The 16,583-nt window shown below is 43.5% G+C and overlaps 1 protein-coding gene across 3 annotated transcripts in view; it reads left to right on the top strand.

Moving 5' to 3' along the window:
* LOC114105005 (calcium-dependent secretion activator 1) overlaps window positions 1–16,583 on the top strand; it is a 471,729-nt gene that overhangs the window by 213,971 nt on the left and 241,175 nt on the right. For all 3 annotated transcript variants that reach the window (XM_034637086.2, XM_034637078.2, XM_034637084.2), the window contains exons 5-6: window positions 1,393–1,626; window positions 4,733–4,854. In XM_034637086.2, coding sequence (XP_034492977.1) covers window positions 1,393–1,626; window positions 4,733–4,854 — 356 coding nt within the window. The remainder of the gene's footprint in view (window positions 1–1,392; window positions 1,627–4,732; window positions 4,855–16,583) is intronic.

The following is a 16,583-nucleotide window of genomic DNA, read 5'->3' as shown; positions in this document are numbered from 1 at the left end:
CAGAAATGGCTTCAGAGTATGTGCATAAGTCAGACTCCAGGTAGAATTCTGGGATAAAAGATTCTCCATCTTTTGTGGATGTTACAAGGATAAATAATCAGTTTTCCTGTAGGTTCTGAGATGGGATGTAGTAAATTCCAGATCATAAACAACATTTTTTGTGACATTAGCCCATTTTGTCCCAGCATCTCAGGCAGAACATGTATAAAAACTTAAATTTAGTATAGAATACATAATCATGTAATAATAAGAATATAATTATATAATCATATTAATATCCCAGATAAGCTTGGGATTATTATTTCCAACTGATTTTAAAGCACCTGTGTCGATTTTCTTGAAATATTCACAGCCTTGTAAACGTGGGACTTAATGGGTTAAGGGGAATAAGATTGAGCATGAAGCCATCCCAGAGAAGCCAAAACCAAGATTATGAAGGTGGCATTATCTGAGCTTTGCCTGAAGCTGGGTCTTACCCAGGACATTCCCAAGCCAATCAATTCCTTTTCTTGTTAAAGCCAGTTCCTGTTGTATTTTGCTCTCCCTTGCAAAAAATAAAAATGAAAAGTCAACTGATTTGGCTTGCTCCTTACATCACTATTTGTGGACTGGGAATTGGAGGGCAATTCCATATTCCAAGTGAGAAATGGTTCTTTGATTAGTGATTGATCCAAATGATATTTAAGGTACCCGGACAACTTAGAGTTACGGGCAAACAAATGGTTAGGCTGGGGTACGTTGCCTTTGGAACTGAACTCATAAGTATGGAAGGAAAAAATACAGGTCTGTTTTGATACTGAATTACACTCTCTTCCTTTCTAAAGAATTTTAATCACATTTTCACCACTTCATTAATTTTTTCTATTTTTCTTGAAAACGATATGTATTCTTCTTAGAAATAGCCACAGGCTGTGTTTGAAACATCTCAAATGAATTCATTTTGAATTATTCATGTGAGAAAATCTCTATAGATCCCAGAAATAGGGTGTCTTTCTGTTTCTATAACTTAAAAACAACTTGACTATGTTTTGCTAAAAAGAAAACCATTTGAACGGAAAAAAAAAATCACCCCATTTTGCTTTCCACAAATCAAATTTGCTGGAGAAAAAAAATTAGAACTTTAATAAAACATTCAACTCTTTCTTACCAGATGTGGATATGTATGTTCTTTTTTTAACTTGTTAGAGATCACAAGCAACCGGAAGACAGACTGCTTGGCTGCTTGCTGTCTATGCATTAAGGCTGAACATATTCTAGCAGAATACCAGGATATTTGGGGAAATTCCATTAAGGGTAGATGCATCCTAACTCCGGACATGATACAAAATCTTTCTATATAATTCTGATTTCTGTTTACTCCTTTGTTCACATTTTGCTTTTTTTTTTTTCAAGGAACGCAAATTTCCCAAGTTTGTTTCCAAAGAAATGGAGAACATGTACATCGAGGAGCTGAAGTCCTCCGTCAACCTGCTCATGGCCAACCTGGAGAGCATGCCCGTGTCCAAAGGTGGGGAGTTCAAGCTTCAGAAACTCAAACGGAGCCATAACGCCTCCATCATCGACATGGGCGAGGAAAGCGAGAACCAACTGTCCAAGTCCGATGTCGTGCTATCTTTCTCCTTGGAGGTAAAAAGCCTTAAACCCTTGAAAGCTTCCTTGCAGCACAGGCCAGAGCTGAGTGATTAGATATAGCACAATCAGCCTCTTTTCCCCCCTTGCACCCTGGGAGCAGTTATTAAAATAATAGCTTGCTGAGCACAGGTCAGCTAATCAGCCAGTGCTTCTACCCTCTCCAGGAGCACACATTTTTTTTTTTTCTTGAGGAAATGGAATCTTAAGAACCACCTACTAAATGCAATCTCCCCTATCTCCAAACAGTGCTGAAGGATTTCATAAAGACTTGATGCACTTCAATTTAGAAGGCTTAAAATTTGGGTTCCTTCTAGCATCAGGTCACGGTGAACTGTAAATTTTCTTTCCCACCTTCTTAACGACTAGAAGGGACCCCAGCAAGCACTTAGCTTTGCACAGGGGAAAAGAATCTGTGATGCCAAGTGGCGTGCCCAGCATTAGACAAGGGGAGCATTTTGGTCAAAAGCAACCGATAAGTGTAGAATGCTGATAAGGACCAGACGTTTCACCTTCAATAACTGCATGTAGCATCACAGTGGTCCTTGGAGGTATTTGCAGATGTGGAAACAAAGTCTGAGAGAGGTTAATACACCTGAAAATGATTGCCCAGCTAATAAAGACACAGAATCAAGATTTGAAACGAGATCTATTAAAGTCCCCCAAATTGTGCTCTTTCCAAGGTGACTTCCATTTCTTTCCATGCATGTAATTCTTCCCTGGATAAAAATATTCAATTGTACCCATTAGCACTTTGGATCCTTACTCAACAGGCACAAGATACATATCATTATCTCTCTCTCTCTCTCTCTCTCTCTCTCTCTCTCTCTCTCTCACACACACACACACACACACACACACACACACACACACACACACTTTGCAGATAAGAAAGCTCAGACTCTTCTAATCTGAAATTAAAACGAGGCAGGTTCGATGTCAAGGTGTTTCCCAACATCACATGAGTAATACAATTGTTCTCCTGGGTCAGCAGCAGCAGGATCACCAAGAAAATTTTGAAAATGCAAAGTCCCAGGCTGCATACCACCTACTGATCAGAAATTCTGAGTGTGGAACCCAGAAATCTCTAGATTTTTTTTTTGTTGTTGTTGATGTTGTTATTCTTTTTATTGTTTTAATTAATGTTTTTATTCTTTGTGTTGTTGTAGTTGTTGTTATTTTTAGATATGCATGGTGGTGGAGTGTATTTTGACACATTATACATACATGGAGTGTAACTTATTCTAATTAGGATCTCATTCTTGTGGTTGGACATGATGTGGAGTTTCACTGGTCGTGTGTTCATATATGAGCATAGCAAAGTTCTGTCCTATTCATTCTACTTTGTTTCCCATTCCCATTCCCCTGCCCCTCCCTTCATTCCTCTTTGTATAATCCAATGAACTTCTAGTTTTCCCTCCCCTCCTTATTGTGTGCTAGCATCTGTATATCAGAGAGAACATTGGTTTGGGGGTATTGGTTTATTTCACTTAACTTGCTATAATTCCATTCCTCTTTATGGCTGAGTAATATTCCATTGTGTATATGTACCACATATTCTTTATCCATTCATCTGTTGAAGAGCACCTAGGTTGTTTCCATAGTTTGCCTGCTGTGAATTGAGCTGCTATAAACATTGATGTCACTGTAGTATGCTGTTATTCTGTATAGTTATACATGACAGAAGAATCTATTTTGACATATTTACACAAACATGTATTATATCTTATTCTAATTAGGATCCCGTTCTTGTGGTTGGACATGATGTGGAGTTTCCCTGGTTGTGTGTTCATATATGAACACAGGAAAGTTCTGTCCCATTCACTCCACTGTCTTTCCTGTTCCCATGCCCCCTCCCTTCCCTTCCTTCCCCTTTGTATGATCCAGTGAACTTCCAGTCTTCCCTCTCCCACTTATTGTGGGGTAGCATCTGCCTATCAGAGAGAAGTCTCTGGTTTTACAAGCCCGACCAACAATTCTGATTCATACTGAGTCTGAGAACTGTATACTATGGCAAATGTGACAGCCCTGTTATTCTTCCCTGAATGAAGCCAGTGGGAAAGTTCATATTTTTCCTATCCACTTAGTTCTCCTTTTGTAATGGGGTTTCTTCTTCCAGAGTCCAGCCAAATGATTTTCACACACATTACTCATGATAGCTGGCTGATGGAGGTGATTTGGTTCTGATTCTTAAATTCCTCCCCCTCTCCCTTCTCCTTTCTCCCCTCTTCCATCTCCTCTCTCATGACAGAGCAGACCCCAAATCACTAAATATTAGAAATAGCAGGTAATCGGATGCAGCTTAGGGTGGTGGTGGGAAATATGAGAAATAGCCAATGATGCCTTTGGTCCCTGACCACACCAGTGTTTTCCCTCAGTCTTGCCCAGAGACTGTGCAGCCCCAGATCTGTTTTTGTTCTGACTCAACAACACTGGCCCGCACAGAGTTCTCCTATTGTATTCCTCTTCATTTGGACGATCACTGACATTTCAAAATTAAATTTCTGACTGCAATGCTGATTCACATTTTCACTTTCTGGTAGGAAAACTGGAGTATCTGGTGACTCTAAACTGGGGAGAGAAACTGGCAGCTGCTCCCTTGAGACGGAGCCTGCGTTCTCCAGCTTGCCACAGTCCCCACTGCTCCCTATCGCATCTCTGACTGTAACGTCGACTGGTCCTAGCCTTTCTCATACTTTATTTGTGCTATCGCTTACCTTATTGTAAGGAGAAAAGTGAATTCATTACTTGTGTATCTGCCAAGAGGTGAATCACAGGCTAGAGTACTTTTTAAGAAAATAGGAGAGAATCTATTTCTTGGTGGAAATGGCAGTGGGGGCCAGGGAGTGAGGAAATGACCCTATTTGCTCAATATGGAAAAAGTGGTCTGATTAACTCACACGGCCTGCCTGGCCCTGAGAGTATCTGGGTCAGGAAGCTTGTCTTTCCGGTTGGGAGACCACTGGCTGTGCCATGAGGAACCCCAGCTTCCTTCCAGACTGGTCCAGCACCACGGGTGGACACCAGACACTGTTTCCCCCTGAGATGCCATCTGGGGACATTGACCCTAACCTCCCCACCCCCCGTGTGGTTCTGTCTCCAGGTGGTGATCATGGAAGTCCAAGGCCTTAAGTCCTTGGCTCCGAACCGCATCGTGTACTGCACCATGGAGGTGGAAGGAGGGGAGAAGCTGCAGACGGACCAGGCCGAGGCTTCTAAACCAACGTGAGTAGGGGTTCTCTGTGATCCATCTGGAGAGGGCTGGCGCCATCGGTTCTGTCTTGCCAGGTCCAAGATCAAAGTCGGGTTTCCCCCAGGAGGACATAGCAGGCACTCACCTGGTCCATTTATCCAACAAGATGACTTGACTACTTGTTTTATTTGGCAGCCACAATAAAGGTTCCAGTCCCTTCTAAACTGAGAACACAAGGGAATGGAAGAAACGGCCTCTGTTCCAGGATCTTTACGTATTCTTAGATTGCTTAGCTTCACCGTGTGTGCAGGAGAGCTTGACATAAATTGGTTTTGTTATCTTTTCTTTTTTGGGGGGAAAGAGGTACTGGGGATTGAACTCAGGGGCACTTTATCACTGAGCCCCATCCCCAGCCCTATTTTGTGTTTTATTTAGAGATAGGGTCTCACTGAGTTGCGCAGGGCCTCACTTTTGTGGAGGTGGCTTTGAACATTTGATCCTCCTGCCTCATCTTCCCGAGCACTGGGATGACAGGCATGGGCCACCGCACCCAGCTAGTTTTGTTATTTTTTCTAACTACTATTTGGTTTACAGCATAATTTTTTTTTCAAGATCTTTATGGGTCCCGAAGTACATTAGCCAGACAGCGTGTTATAGGGGACACGGGACATTAATTCATTAGGTCGACACAGTTTCCTGCCATGTGCACTGTGTTTAGGTGGCATGGAGGAGGGGGAAGGAGAAGGTCCCTGTTGTAGCCATGCAGTGCTCACAGGTTTGGGTGGCATCAGAAAAACAGAGAACTGTAAAGGCAGCAGCCCTCTATGGCTCCATGGGTTCCATGCCCATCAGTTCAACTAACTGGAGTGCAGATGTTTGAGGAAAAAAAATAAAAGGTCTGAACTGAACCGGCACAGACCTGTTTTTCTTTTTCATAAAGCCTAAACTACACAGGATAACGACTATTTCCATGGCACTTACATTGTACTAGGTATTGTAAGTGATCTAGAGATAATTTAAAGTACCCAGGCAGATGTGCATAGGCTATTGCAAAAACCATGCCATATTTGTAAGGGACTGGAGGACCCATGGATTTTGATATCTACAGGGAGAAAAGGAGGAATCTGGAAAGGAACCCATCCCTCTAGGATATGAAGGGTCAACTAAATTATCAATGCTGAGAAAAAAAAAAAAGTCCTTCAAGATAGCAGGGACACTTGAACCAGTTTGTGGGGACACAGTTAGGCCTTCCTTAGGATACCTGAAATGTTTAATATAAATTATGAAAGTCAAGGAATGGAGGTGGAGTGGAGAGCAACCCAGGTGGTGTGAACAGCTTGTGCCAAGGTCCTGTGGTCACCTAAGGCCTGTGGCAAGGAGGAATTCAAAAAAGGCCAGCGGTGCTGGAGTTTGGAGAGGAAGAATTCCCTAAGCCACCAGAGAGCAGGCAGTGGCCATCCCAGAGGGTCACATAAGCCCACAGAGGGGAAAGCCCAGGGATACATGATGGGATATGTGTTTTGGAAGGATCTCTTTGGCTGTAGAGGAAGGGGCCCTAGGTGACGCAGGAAATCACTCAGGATCCTGGGGCCATGGTCAGCAGGAAGGGTGATGATTAATTCACTAGGGTCAATAGAATCTCAAGCCTCAAGGATTCGTGAGAGATCACTGCTGTGTTCCCTCCCCACTCCCTGCCTCGGTCCCTTCCTTTCCTACCTCTGTGAAGCCAGCCTAGACTAAGGAGCACCTTTTGTTTGTGGTGGGGGTGGTGGTGGTGTGAACTCATCAGAGAGTCCTCAAAAGAGTCCCCTCCACCAGCGGCTCACTGCCTGGCCTCCCCCAGAGCATCCTGAGCTGTTTGGCGGAACAGAAATCACTCACCAGGATGTTCAGACAAAATAGTTCAAAGAAAACCCTGAGGGTTTCCCAGGCTGCCGGAGAACCAGGGCCTCGCGTGCCATCAAGGGGTTCTCCACATCAATAGGCAAAGCCTGGGGTGCTCAGAAGCTGGGTGCAGTGAATGAGAGCGTGGGGACCCTGTCTTCAACTTGGGTCCACGCTGACAGCGAGGGCCACCTCTTTTTCTCTACCATGGGTGAAATCCCAGTGTCCCCTCCAGTGCGTGCTCATGATCAATGCGGTGATGTTAAGATGACCACTTATAGGTGATTTTGGGGGAAAAACATATTTAGTGTTTCTGACAACCTTTGGAGAGGCTGGGCCCAACATGGTGTCAGATAAAGGAGGAAAGAGAAAACCTGTAATGCGCCTAACAGGCTGCGGCGTCCTGGGGACTATTTCAACTCAGTGGCGATTCATGTCATTTTATTGGGTGTCACAGCCTCAGCTGGGAAAGGAAAGGATGAGTTGATTTTCCTGTGTTTACGAGCATTTAAAACAGTTTCATAAACATATGGAGACAGCTGGGTGTCCCCACGCAAAACGCTCATAGCTCACACCCCTCTTTATATCTGACCCTACGTGAATGTTATCACGTCCACACCCATCAGCTTCTCCCACTGCAGCAGTCATGCACTTTGTCTTAAAGATTCCTCTTTCATCGTTGAGAATTATTCAGAACCCACAGAGGGTTTGTTGATTACTTTTTTGGTTTTCATTTTGTTTGTTTTTGGTACCAGGGATTGAACCCAGGGGCACTTAACCACTGAGCCACATCCCCAAACCTTTTTTTAAAATATTTTATTGATTGACAGGGTCTTACTAAGTTGCCTAGGGCCTTGCTAAGTTGCTGAGGCTGGCTTTGAACTTGCAATCCTCCTGCCTCAGCCTCCCGAGCATCTGGGATGACAGGTGTGCACCACCACATCCAGATGGTTTCATTTGTAGTGCAGGCTTTTAAAATTTTTTTTTAATTTATTCTTTTTAGTTATACATGGTAGTAGAGTGCACTTTGACATATCATACAAACATGGAGTAGAACTTCCCATTCTTGTGGTTGGACATGATGTGGGGTTTCCATATGAACCTGGAAAGTTCTGTCCCATTCATTCCACTGTCTTTCTTATTTCCATTCCCCTTTCTTCATTCCCCTTTGTCTCATCCAGTGAACTTCTATTCTTCCCTCTCCCCTTTATTGTATGTTGGCATTCACGTATCAGAGAGAACATTCAGCCTTTTGGTTTTGGGAGGATTGATTTATTTCACTTAGCATGATAGTCTACAGCTCCATTAATTTACCAGAAAATGCTATGATTTCATTCTTCTTTATGGCTGAGTGATATTCCATTGTGTATATACCACATTTTCTTTATCCATTCATCTGTTGAAGGGCATCTAGGTTGGTTCCATAGCTTGGGTATTGGGAATTGATCTGCTATAAACATTGATGTGACTGTGTCACTGTAGTATGCCAATTTTAAGTTCTTTGGGTATATGCCAGGGAGTGTAATAACTGGGTAATTCCAATAATGTAAGCTTTTTAACCAAGATCAAGCCCAACTTGCTGGTAGGAGCTACCTAACATTGTGAGCCAAATCTATCCAGATGAAAAAGTTCCATAATCAACTCATAACATCTGCTGTGGGCGAGGAAGAGGTCCAGGTACCCTGTATTTGCTGGGTCTATGGTGTCAACAACGTCGACCCAGAGTCTGAAATCCAGGTGTTTCTTCACACCTTTCTTTCTGCTATTTTGATTGTCCTCACCTTTCTCCAGATGCTCTTCTGTTCCCTGTACCCTTCTTTCCCCTTCCCTTGGTCACAGCTAGTTCTAGTGGCCTTCTTCGCCTTCCCTTTCCCTGGGAGGATCACCCGGGCTGTGTGTCCGGGTCTGTTTTCCGTCTGCCTCCCGAGTTTTGATTTACTTAGAACCCTACATTTCTTTTCTTGGAGTCTTTTTTTCCCCTCCTCCTTTTCCTCCCTCTCCACCCACCTTAGCTTACAATCTCTTCCATCCCTAACCTCCAGCTCTCACCTGGGCTGCTTGATGTTGATTCTCCCAGCGAGTCTCCCTGGGAGGCTCTCTGTCCTTGGTGCTGATGACTCTACCTCACCATTTAATGATTGTAGGTAGCCCTTCTCCTGCCCAGTTCATCTTCTGAATCTCGGTTTTTACTGTTCTTACAGCTTTTCATGCGTGCTCTCTGTGTACATTCTAAACCAAAATTCCATCCAACCCTTCTTTGTCTATCCCACATAAATTATTATCACTAAGTATGACTTGGTACCTGCAATCAGAACAATATTGTCTATTGCTAACAATATTGAGGAATGTGGTTTTGGTCTCTCTCTCTCTCTCTCTCTCTCTCTCTCTCTCTCTCTCTCTCTCTCTCTCTCAAGTATGGTCACAAATTCAGGAGTGCATTATATAACCCAGGTTGGCCAAGAGAATTCCCTTTAGAACTGTAATTACAGAGCCCTCAAGAAAAACAAGGGCAGAGTTGGTACCATGGTCAAGTGAATTGCAGAAATTCAAGACATTACATCTAAGTTATCCATAGTGTACGTTGGCATTTGAAAAGCTTTGAACGTTCCAACAGTAAATAACCCTGTTTAACTTTATGTAATGTTTAATGATTTCCCCCAGACTTCTTTGAACTAATACCTCTTCACATCCACTGGAAAACATTGGTCTTTGTTGTCAAATGTAGTAATGGAGAATTCTGCGCTCTAACGTACCCTCCTTTTTTCCAATAACATTTCTTCCTTGGCCACCAGAGCCCTGCCCAGCATATACAGTAGATCAGTTGCATAATATAAGAATTCTGTGCCCGTGAGTTAAATATATTTAATAGTTAAAGAAACACTGTGACAGGGGTAGATGGGGCCATCTTTTATATTCAGCTAAATTACCACCCCTGCTCACCCTTCCTTTACCAATCCACTACCTATGGGCTATTTTCAGCATGTCTCCTCTCCACTGTTTTACTCCCCTCCTGGTTTTTTTTTCCCCACAATGCCTTTATTTTATTTATTTATATTTATGTGGTGCTGAGGATCAAACCCAGTGCCTCACATGTACTAGGCTCTACCACTGACCAGCCCCTCTCCTGGGTTTTTTAATGGGAAGAGCCAAGAGAATATATGATCAAAAGTTTCCATGAGCTATACTTATTCAAAATCTTGGCTTTCATTTGCAACATGCTGTGTCTGCTTGTGAGAAACCAACGAGCAGAAGGAATCAAAATCCTGTTATTAGTTGAGGAATCTCAGGAAGGCACAGGAATGAAGAAGGGAAATTCTTTGTGGATTCGGGAACTAGGTACTTTTGTCCAGGTCCTGTGAGGTAGAGCCCCGCAGCTGTTCTTGCCATATAGAGATGGTTTTCAAAAGGCAATACTCCTTTTTTTTTTTTTTTTTGTACCAAGAATTGAACCCAGGGGCCCTTACCCACTGAGCCCCATCCCCAGCCCTTTTTTGTATTTTATTTAAGAGACAGGGTCTCGCTGAGTTGCTTAAGGGCCTTGCTGAATTGCTTAGGGCCTTGCTAAATTGCCGAGGCTGACTTTGAAGTCAGGATCCTCCTGCCTCGGCCTCCTGAGCTGCAACAATACTGTGACCTCTGCTGATGAGAGATGATGTTAGGTGTTACCCAGACGGGCATTGAGTAACATCAAAAAGGGTGAAGAGGAAGTTTCTCCTTTCCACTTGATTTTCAGTTCTTCTTATCCGATTAAAGAAAGGAAAGCATTTTAATCTGGGGTCAGAGGCTCCTTGACAGCTCTTCAGGACTCATATATGCACCAGGATCCAGCTGGGATTTACACAGCCACCCCCATTGTGCTTAACTGTCGTCTGTGGCTGGTGGGGATGCTTTGTCCTTTTGTGGCAGTGACATAAGTCTTCCTTTTTAAAGAAATATGTTAACATTTTTAAAAATGAATTCATTTGAATAAGATATATTAAGTAAATAATAGCACAGGTGGTACCTAGATTTGATAAAAAAAAAAAAAAAAGTTATCCTGAAAATATCTTGGGTTGAAGTATAAGAATGGCAGAGACTGGGAAGCTGATGAGCAAATCACTTTCATTTAGAAAAATTGATCTAAAGTAACTTGACATATTCCCTGATTGGAAAGTAGGCTCCAAAATCACAGTCTTTTTTGGTAGTCGGGGGCCGTGTGAATGACCTTCTAAATGAAGCAGGCCCTGAGGATTAATCTGCACAGCAAATGTCATCCCAGGAGAGGGTTGGACAATCCAGCATGTGCAAAAACTGCACCTTCATCTTTTTTCTCCCGGGTTGCATTGAATGGGGTTGGAGCACAGGAGATTTTTTAGCCTGACCTGTCTCCCCTATTGCCATCACAATGCCATCAACTTTAAGGGCATCCCCACTGTTGATTGTCCCCAGAGGCTCCTTTGAGGCCTTTTTCTTATACTAGACATATTAATATGCAATGGAGGACACCCTTCCCATCCTCTTCTTTTTTGGAGCGGGAGAGGGTGTAGTACTGGGGATTGAACTCAGGGGCACTCAACCCCTGAGCCCCATCTCCAGCCCTTTTTATATTTTATTTAGAGACAGGGTCTCACTGAGTTGCTTAGGGCCTCACTAGACTGCTGAGTCTGTCTTGGAACTCGCAATCCTCCTGCCTCAGCCTCCTGAGCCTCTGGGATTACAGATGGGCACCCCCACGCCCAGTTCCAACCTTTTCTTTAGGCCTCCTTGAAGAATCCCTTGCAGAGGCTGCCTACCACACACGGTTGGCCCTTCGTTTCTTTCTCTTTCCTGGGTGCAGTTGTTTATCCTGCCCATCTCCCCAGGCACCTAGTTTATGAGATACTGTTACAGCAAGAACTGCTTTGCCCCAGTGATGGACATCCCCTGGCCCAAGCGAGAGTCCTGTCTGATCTTAAAAGGGAAGACTATTCCTGTCCCCTAGGGTCATAAACTGACCATGCTGAAACCTACTACCACAGACACTGAGGATTAAATATCAGCACATTTAAAGACTGTTGCTGAAAAGAAAGGAAGTTTGAATTCACAACACCCTATTAAGCTAATGCGTCTGAAAGTATGTCCTTCTGAATTGAAACCAAAGATGCCACCTGCCCTTTGATTGTTGAACAAGTCCACCACCCCCTGGCAAGCCACGGGCTCCGTGATGTATGGATTCTATTATTGCCGGGAGTGGAAAACACACATACACACACACACACACACACACACTCACACACAATCAGACTGCATCCTGCCATTTTTCAAGGGAACAAGTAATAAAATGCCCTAACTGGGAAATCATGCCACAGCTCCAGATTTGTTTTCAAGGACACTTCATCTGATGAGACCACGTGAAAGCCAAAGCCAAACCCAAGGCAGCAAGCAACATTCTAGAATTTTCTTCCATGAAATAGATTTGTCCAAAATGGTGCAACACAGAATGTGGGCCAGACTTCTGATGCCCAAATTATTCATAGAAATGGAATTCTGTTAAATCGCCCCCACATCAAGTCAGAAAAGTCAGAAAAGGAAGTTACTCCCTCCGATGGCTTTGTCTTGTGTACCATCTTCTCAATAGGACTACCTCCTTTCTCAATTTAACCAAAAATATTTTCTGCGTAAAAGGCCCTTGGAATGGTTTAAATGGAAGCAGAACATCTTCTCTGAATGGATCCTTTGAAATGTTGATGCAAATGAATAATATGGAAGGGTGGGTGTTCACATTCCCTCTGCAAATGTCCATGGAATGTTTATTTTCCTTGTGTCCAGCGAGCACTGGAGCTAGAGCTGGGAATGATATATATCAGGCCTTGACCTTGGAGTCTCTCTCTGCTTCCTTGTGTCATGAACATCCTAATCAAGGACATGGGCACCAAGCATATTAGCCAATAAATATGTTAGGTCATGTCAGACTGTAATCTGTGTTCTGAAAGAAATGAACAGGCTTCTATGACAGGAAGTCATGGAGCATAGGCTGCCCCAGGGGCCACGGAAAGCCCTGGAGTATGTGAAGCTTGACTTGACACCTGAGAGATGAGAAGGAGCCAGAGAAATAGCATTTCTAGCAGAGGGGACAGCAGGTAAAAAGGCTTTGAAGTAGAAAGGGATGTTAGGGTTGGGTGGGAGGTGTCCCCCAGAAGCTCACGTGTGAGACGCTGCAGGAAGGTTCAGAGGAGACATGACTGGGTGGTGAGAGCCTTAACCCAACCAGTGAATGGACCCCTGATGGGATTAACTGGGTGGTGGCTGGAGGCAGGTGGGTGTGGCTGGAGGAGGGGGCATTGGGGGCGTGGCTTTGGGGGTCTCTATTTGTCTCTGGAGAGTGGAGTCTCTCTCTGCTTCCTGGTCACTATGTGAGCTGCTTCCCTCCACCACACTCTTCCTCCATGATGTCCTGCCTCCCCTCGAGCCCCGAGGAATGGAGCCTGCTGCCTGTGGACCGAGACCTCTGAAACCATGAGCCCCCCCAGTAAGCTTTTCCTCCTCTATAACTGTTCTGGCCGGGTCTATTGCACACATACTATTTTCCAGCTGTTAGTGACAGAGTGAGGGATCATACAGACATAACCTTTGAAGTTGCAGAGATATGGGAAAGAGCTGATTGGAAAAATCCAATCATTTGGGCACAATGATAAGTTATCCAGGAGCCACGGTAGCTTCTGAGAACTTGAAAAGCCACTGCACAGAATAAGGAATGAGACATCCTGAAAAACACTTCCTTTCCTGTGGACCTTCCTCAACACCCCACGCACAAGTTCACGGTCGAGAAGTCATCTGCGTAGGAGAGACGGTGTAGTGGGAACTCAGATGCAATTTCTCTTGTTCTCCCTTCCTGAGAAAAGGCTTAAGTTTCCTTCAGAGTTAATTAAGTCAGAAATGGTAAAAAGCCAACGCTGACCCAGAAATTCAATTCTGCTGGGCTCCCAGAAGATGTGTAGGTTGGGAGGAAGGAAAATTATAATCACCGTTTGAGCTGCTTAGAGACAGTTTCTGCCTCTCAAGCGAGAAAGTTTGGTCCAGAAACCCCAACATGTATGGAAGAAAAATTTGTCAGCATGAAGGGGAAGGTCCACTCACTGGCAAGACCCAGGCAGTCAGGTAGACAGTAGAAAGAACTGGGGTGCTAAGGAGCAAGCTTCGGAGAGTGAGTTCTGGGTTCTACACCTGACTCCATCACAAAGTTACCAGCTTTCCAGCCCCTCCAAGTCCTACCTCAATTCTCTCCTCTAGCTGGGGGGAGGAACCATCATAAAAGAACTTAAACCAGAGTTTTCATATCTTGCATCTGACTCAGAGATGGTGCAATTTCTCGAATAGTTAGGAGTTCCACAATTGGATGATCAAGTAGAGGCTGGAGTTAAATATTGACATTCCAGGATACAAATGTGAGAAGTCCAAGAAATCTCTGATTTCATGAGTCATTTCATCTTAGGTTCATAAGCTACCAGGTTGTACTTTTCAAAATAGCTCTTCAATGGGCTGGGGTTGTAGCTCAGTGGCTGAGGGCTCGCCTCGCACAGGGGAGGCCCTGGGTTTGATCCTCGGCACCACATACAACAATAAATAAATAAAACAAAGATATTGTGCTCATCTACAACTAAAAAAAATTTTTTTTTTCAAATAGCTCTTTAAGGACTGACTGACTATAGGCCATCTTCTTTCTGAATGCCTTGCTGGAAAAGATCACCTGCCACTTGTACTATGGAGCAATCTTGGTGTGGGGATCCATTAATGTACATGAAGGTCGTGGAGGTACAGCTGGGAACCGGCACCATCCACTGACCAGTCTAAGCCAGGTCTTTTCTTCCTCCATAAGGATTAATGTATAGCTGTACCAAATTTGCTCTTGCTCCAAGTAAGTAGAGATATGTCTTTTTTTTCCCCTTTTGTACCAGGGATTGGAGCCACAGGTGTTTATTCCCTGAGCCACATCCCCAGCCATTTTTTTAATATTTTATTTAGAGGCTTAGGGCCTCCCTGAGTTACTGTGGCTGGCTTTGAACTCTCAATCCTCCTGTCTCAGCCTCCCCAGCTGCTGGAATTACAGGCATGCGCCACCACACCCGGCTAGAGAGGTGTCTTTTACAGAATGTTCCACACTGACATAGGAGCAACACCTACACCAAATCAAAAGAGAAAATTAACACATTCGCTTCCCCTTCTTGGTCTCATCTCCTCCTTGGTTTTTAAGGCAGATTCCACTGTGCTAGTGGGAAAGCTTGCTGCTGATAAAGGTATTAAGGAGAAAAGATTTCAAGAAATAACCCACAGTTGAATCCAACCCCACAGAGCAAGTGAGCCTCTCTCTCTAGATAATGTCAGTGCTGGGTCCTTGAAGTCTTTCATGAGGATAAATTTTAATTACATGTAAATAAGTCAGGCTCGACTCCAGCTCTACAGTGGAATCTTGGACCCAAGACTCCTCCTGACAGATGCAGCTGTAATAGCTGGTGGAAAATGCAGATTTTGTGCATACGCTTTAAATAATATTTCTTCCATAACTCCTCTGTATAAGATACTGGGCTCCATCTTATTATTGGGATCATTTTTTAAAAAAGAGTTGATGCTCTTCTGACCAAAAAATTAATGTGTTAATTGCAAAAATAGAAAAGCTAAATATCACTCACAATCTCCACACCCAGAAATCCTCACTGTAAATATTTTGGATGTGTTTCTGATTCGCTTTGCTCAATTTACAGATGAACCCACACCCACCCAAAGATATATGCACATGATAGGTAATCTTTACCTTCAACTATGATGGGAACTTTTGGATAAATTCCTAAAAATGGTATTATTAATTCACAGCAGATTATTTCCTCCGTGTTGAGGAGTGGGGTAACCAGCTCAGCCCAGTGTCCTCAGAATTTTCCAGTCTTAGCCCTGAGAATCCTGCATCTGGGATAAACTGGGAAAGTTGTTCTCATTATTTGAATGAAGACTTGTACTCATTCTCCATCATCCTGTATCTTTGATCTTGCTGATTACGAGAGAATCTTAGATGTTACAATTATGGTGGGGGTCTCTTTGGTGGGAGTACTTGGTGGCTGCATCATCCTAGGGGTCAGTGTAGGGCTGGAAATTGCTTGCTGAATTTGTTTGGGGGAGGCCTCTCTCTTTTTGGCTTCCACCATAAGGAAGCTGTCTTTGTCTCTGGCAGACTCAGAGAATTCCTTTCAGCCTGCAAATTCGAGCCTGGAATTAAGACACGGTTCAGCTGTTTGTATACAAACAGCAAGCAACTCTTTGTGCTCAAAGGAAAGTCACTGCCCGGCCTCACTGAGCAATCCTAGTTTGCTCCATTTGTCTGGATACATAAAAAGCTGCAGGATGAGAATTATTATATTAATAACAGCAGAGTGATACTTCATGTGACTAAAGCAGATTACATCATGGTGCTTGTACGTGGAGGTGAACACAATTAACGTCTTAGTTATATTTATGCAGGATTCTGGGTATAAGCAGCAAGAGAAAGCAAAAACTGTGGATTAAAATGTATAGGGAGAGGGCTGGGGTGTGGCTCAGTGGTAGAGTGCTCACCTAGCATTCCTGAGGCACTGGGTTCAATCCTCAGTACCACATAAATAAAATAAAGGTATTGTATTCACTTACAACTAAAACAATTTTTAAAATATACATATAGGGAGAGACATATACAAGAACAAATGCAGCTTATTGTAGGAGACTTCCAGGGCTCACAATAACTAGCAATGGTATATTTTTTGTAAAATCAAATTTTTGTTCATGTTTTCTCCACTTTTTTTAACATATTAGTGATCAAGACACTAAATCCATATTGTACATGTTAAATCAAGTAAAAATGGGTGTGTCTTGCTAAACAGGTTTTGGAACCAAGGTT

Source organism: Marmota flaviventris, chromosome 1 (genome assembly GCF_047511675.1).
Source record: "Marmota flaviventris isolate mMarFla1 chromosome 1, mMarFla1.hap1, whole genome shotgun sequence".
Taxonomy (NCBI): Eukaryota; Metazoa; Chordata; class Mammalia; order Rodentia; family Sciuridae; genus Marmota; species Marmota flaviventris.
Note: the sequence above shows the minus strand (reverse complement) of the source record. Positions and strands in the feature narration are given on the sequence as shown.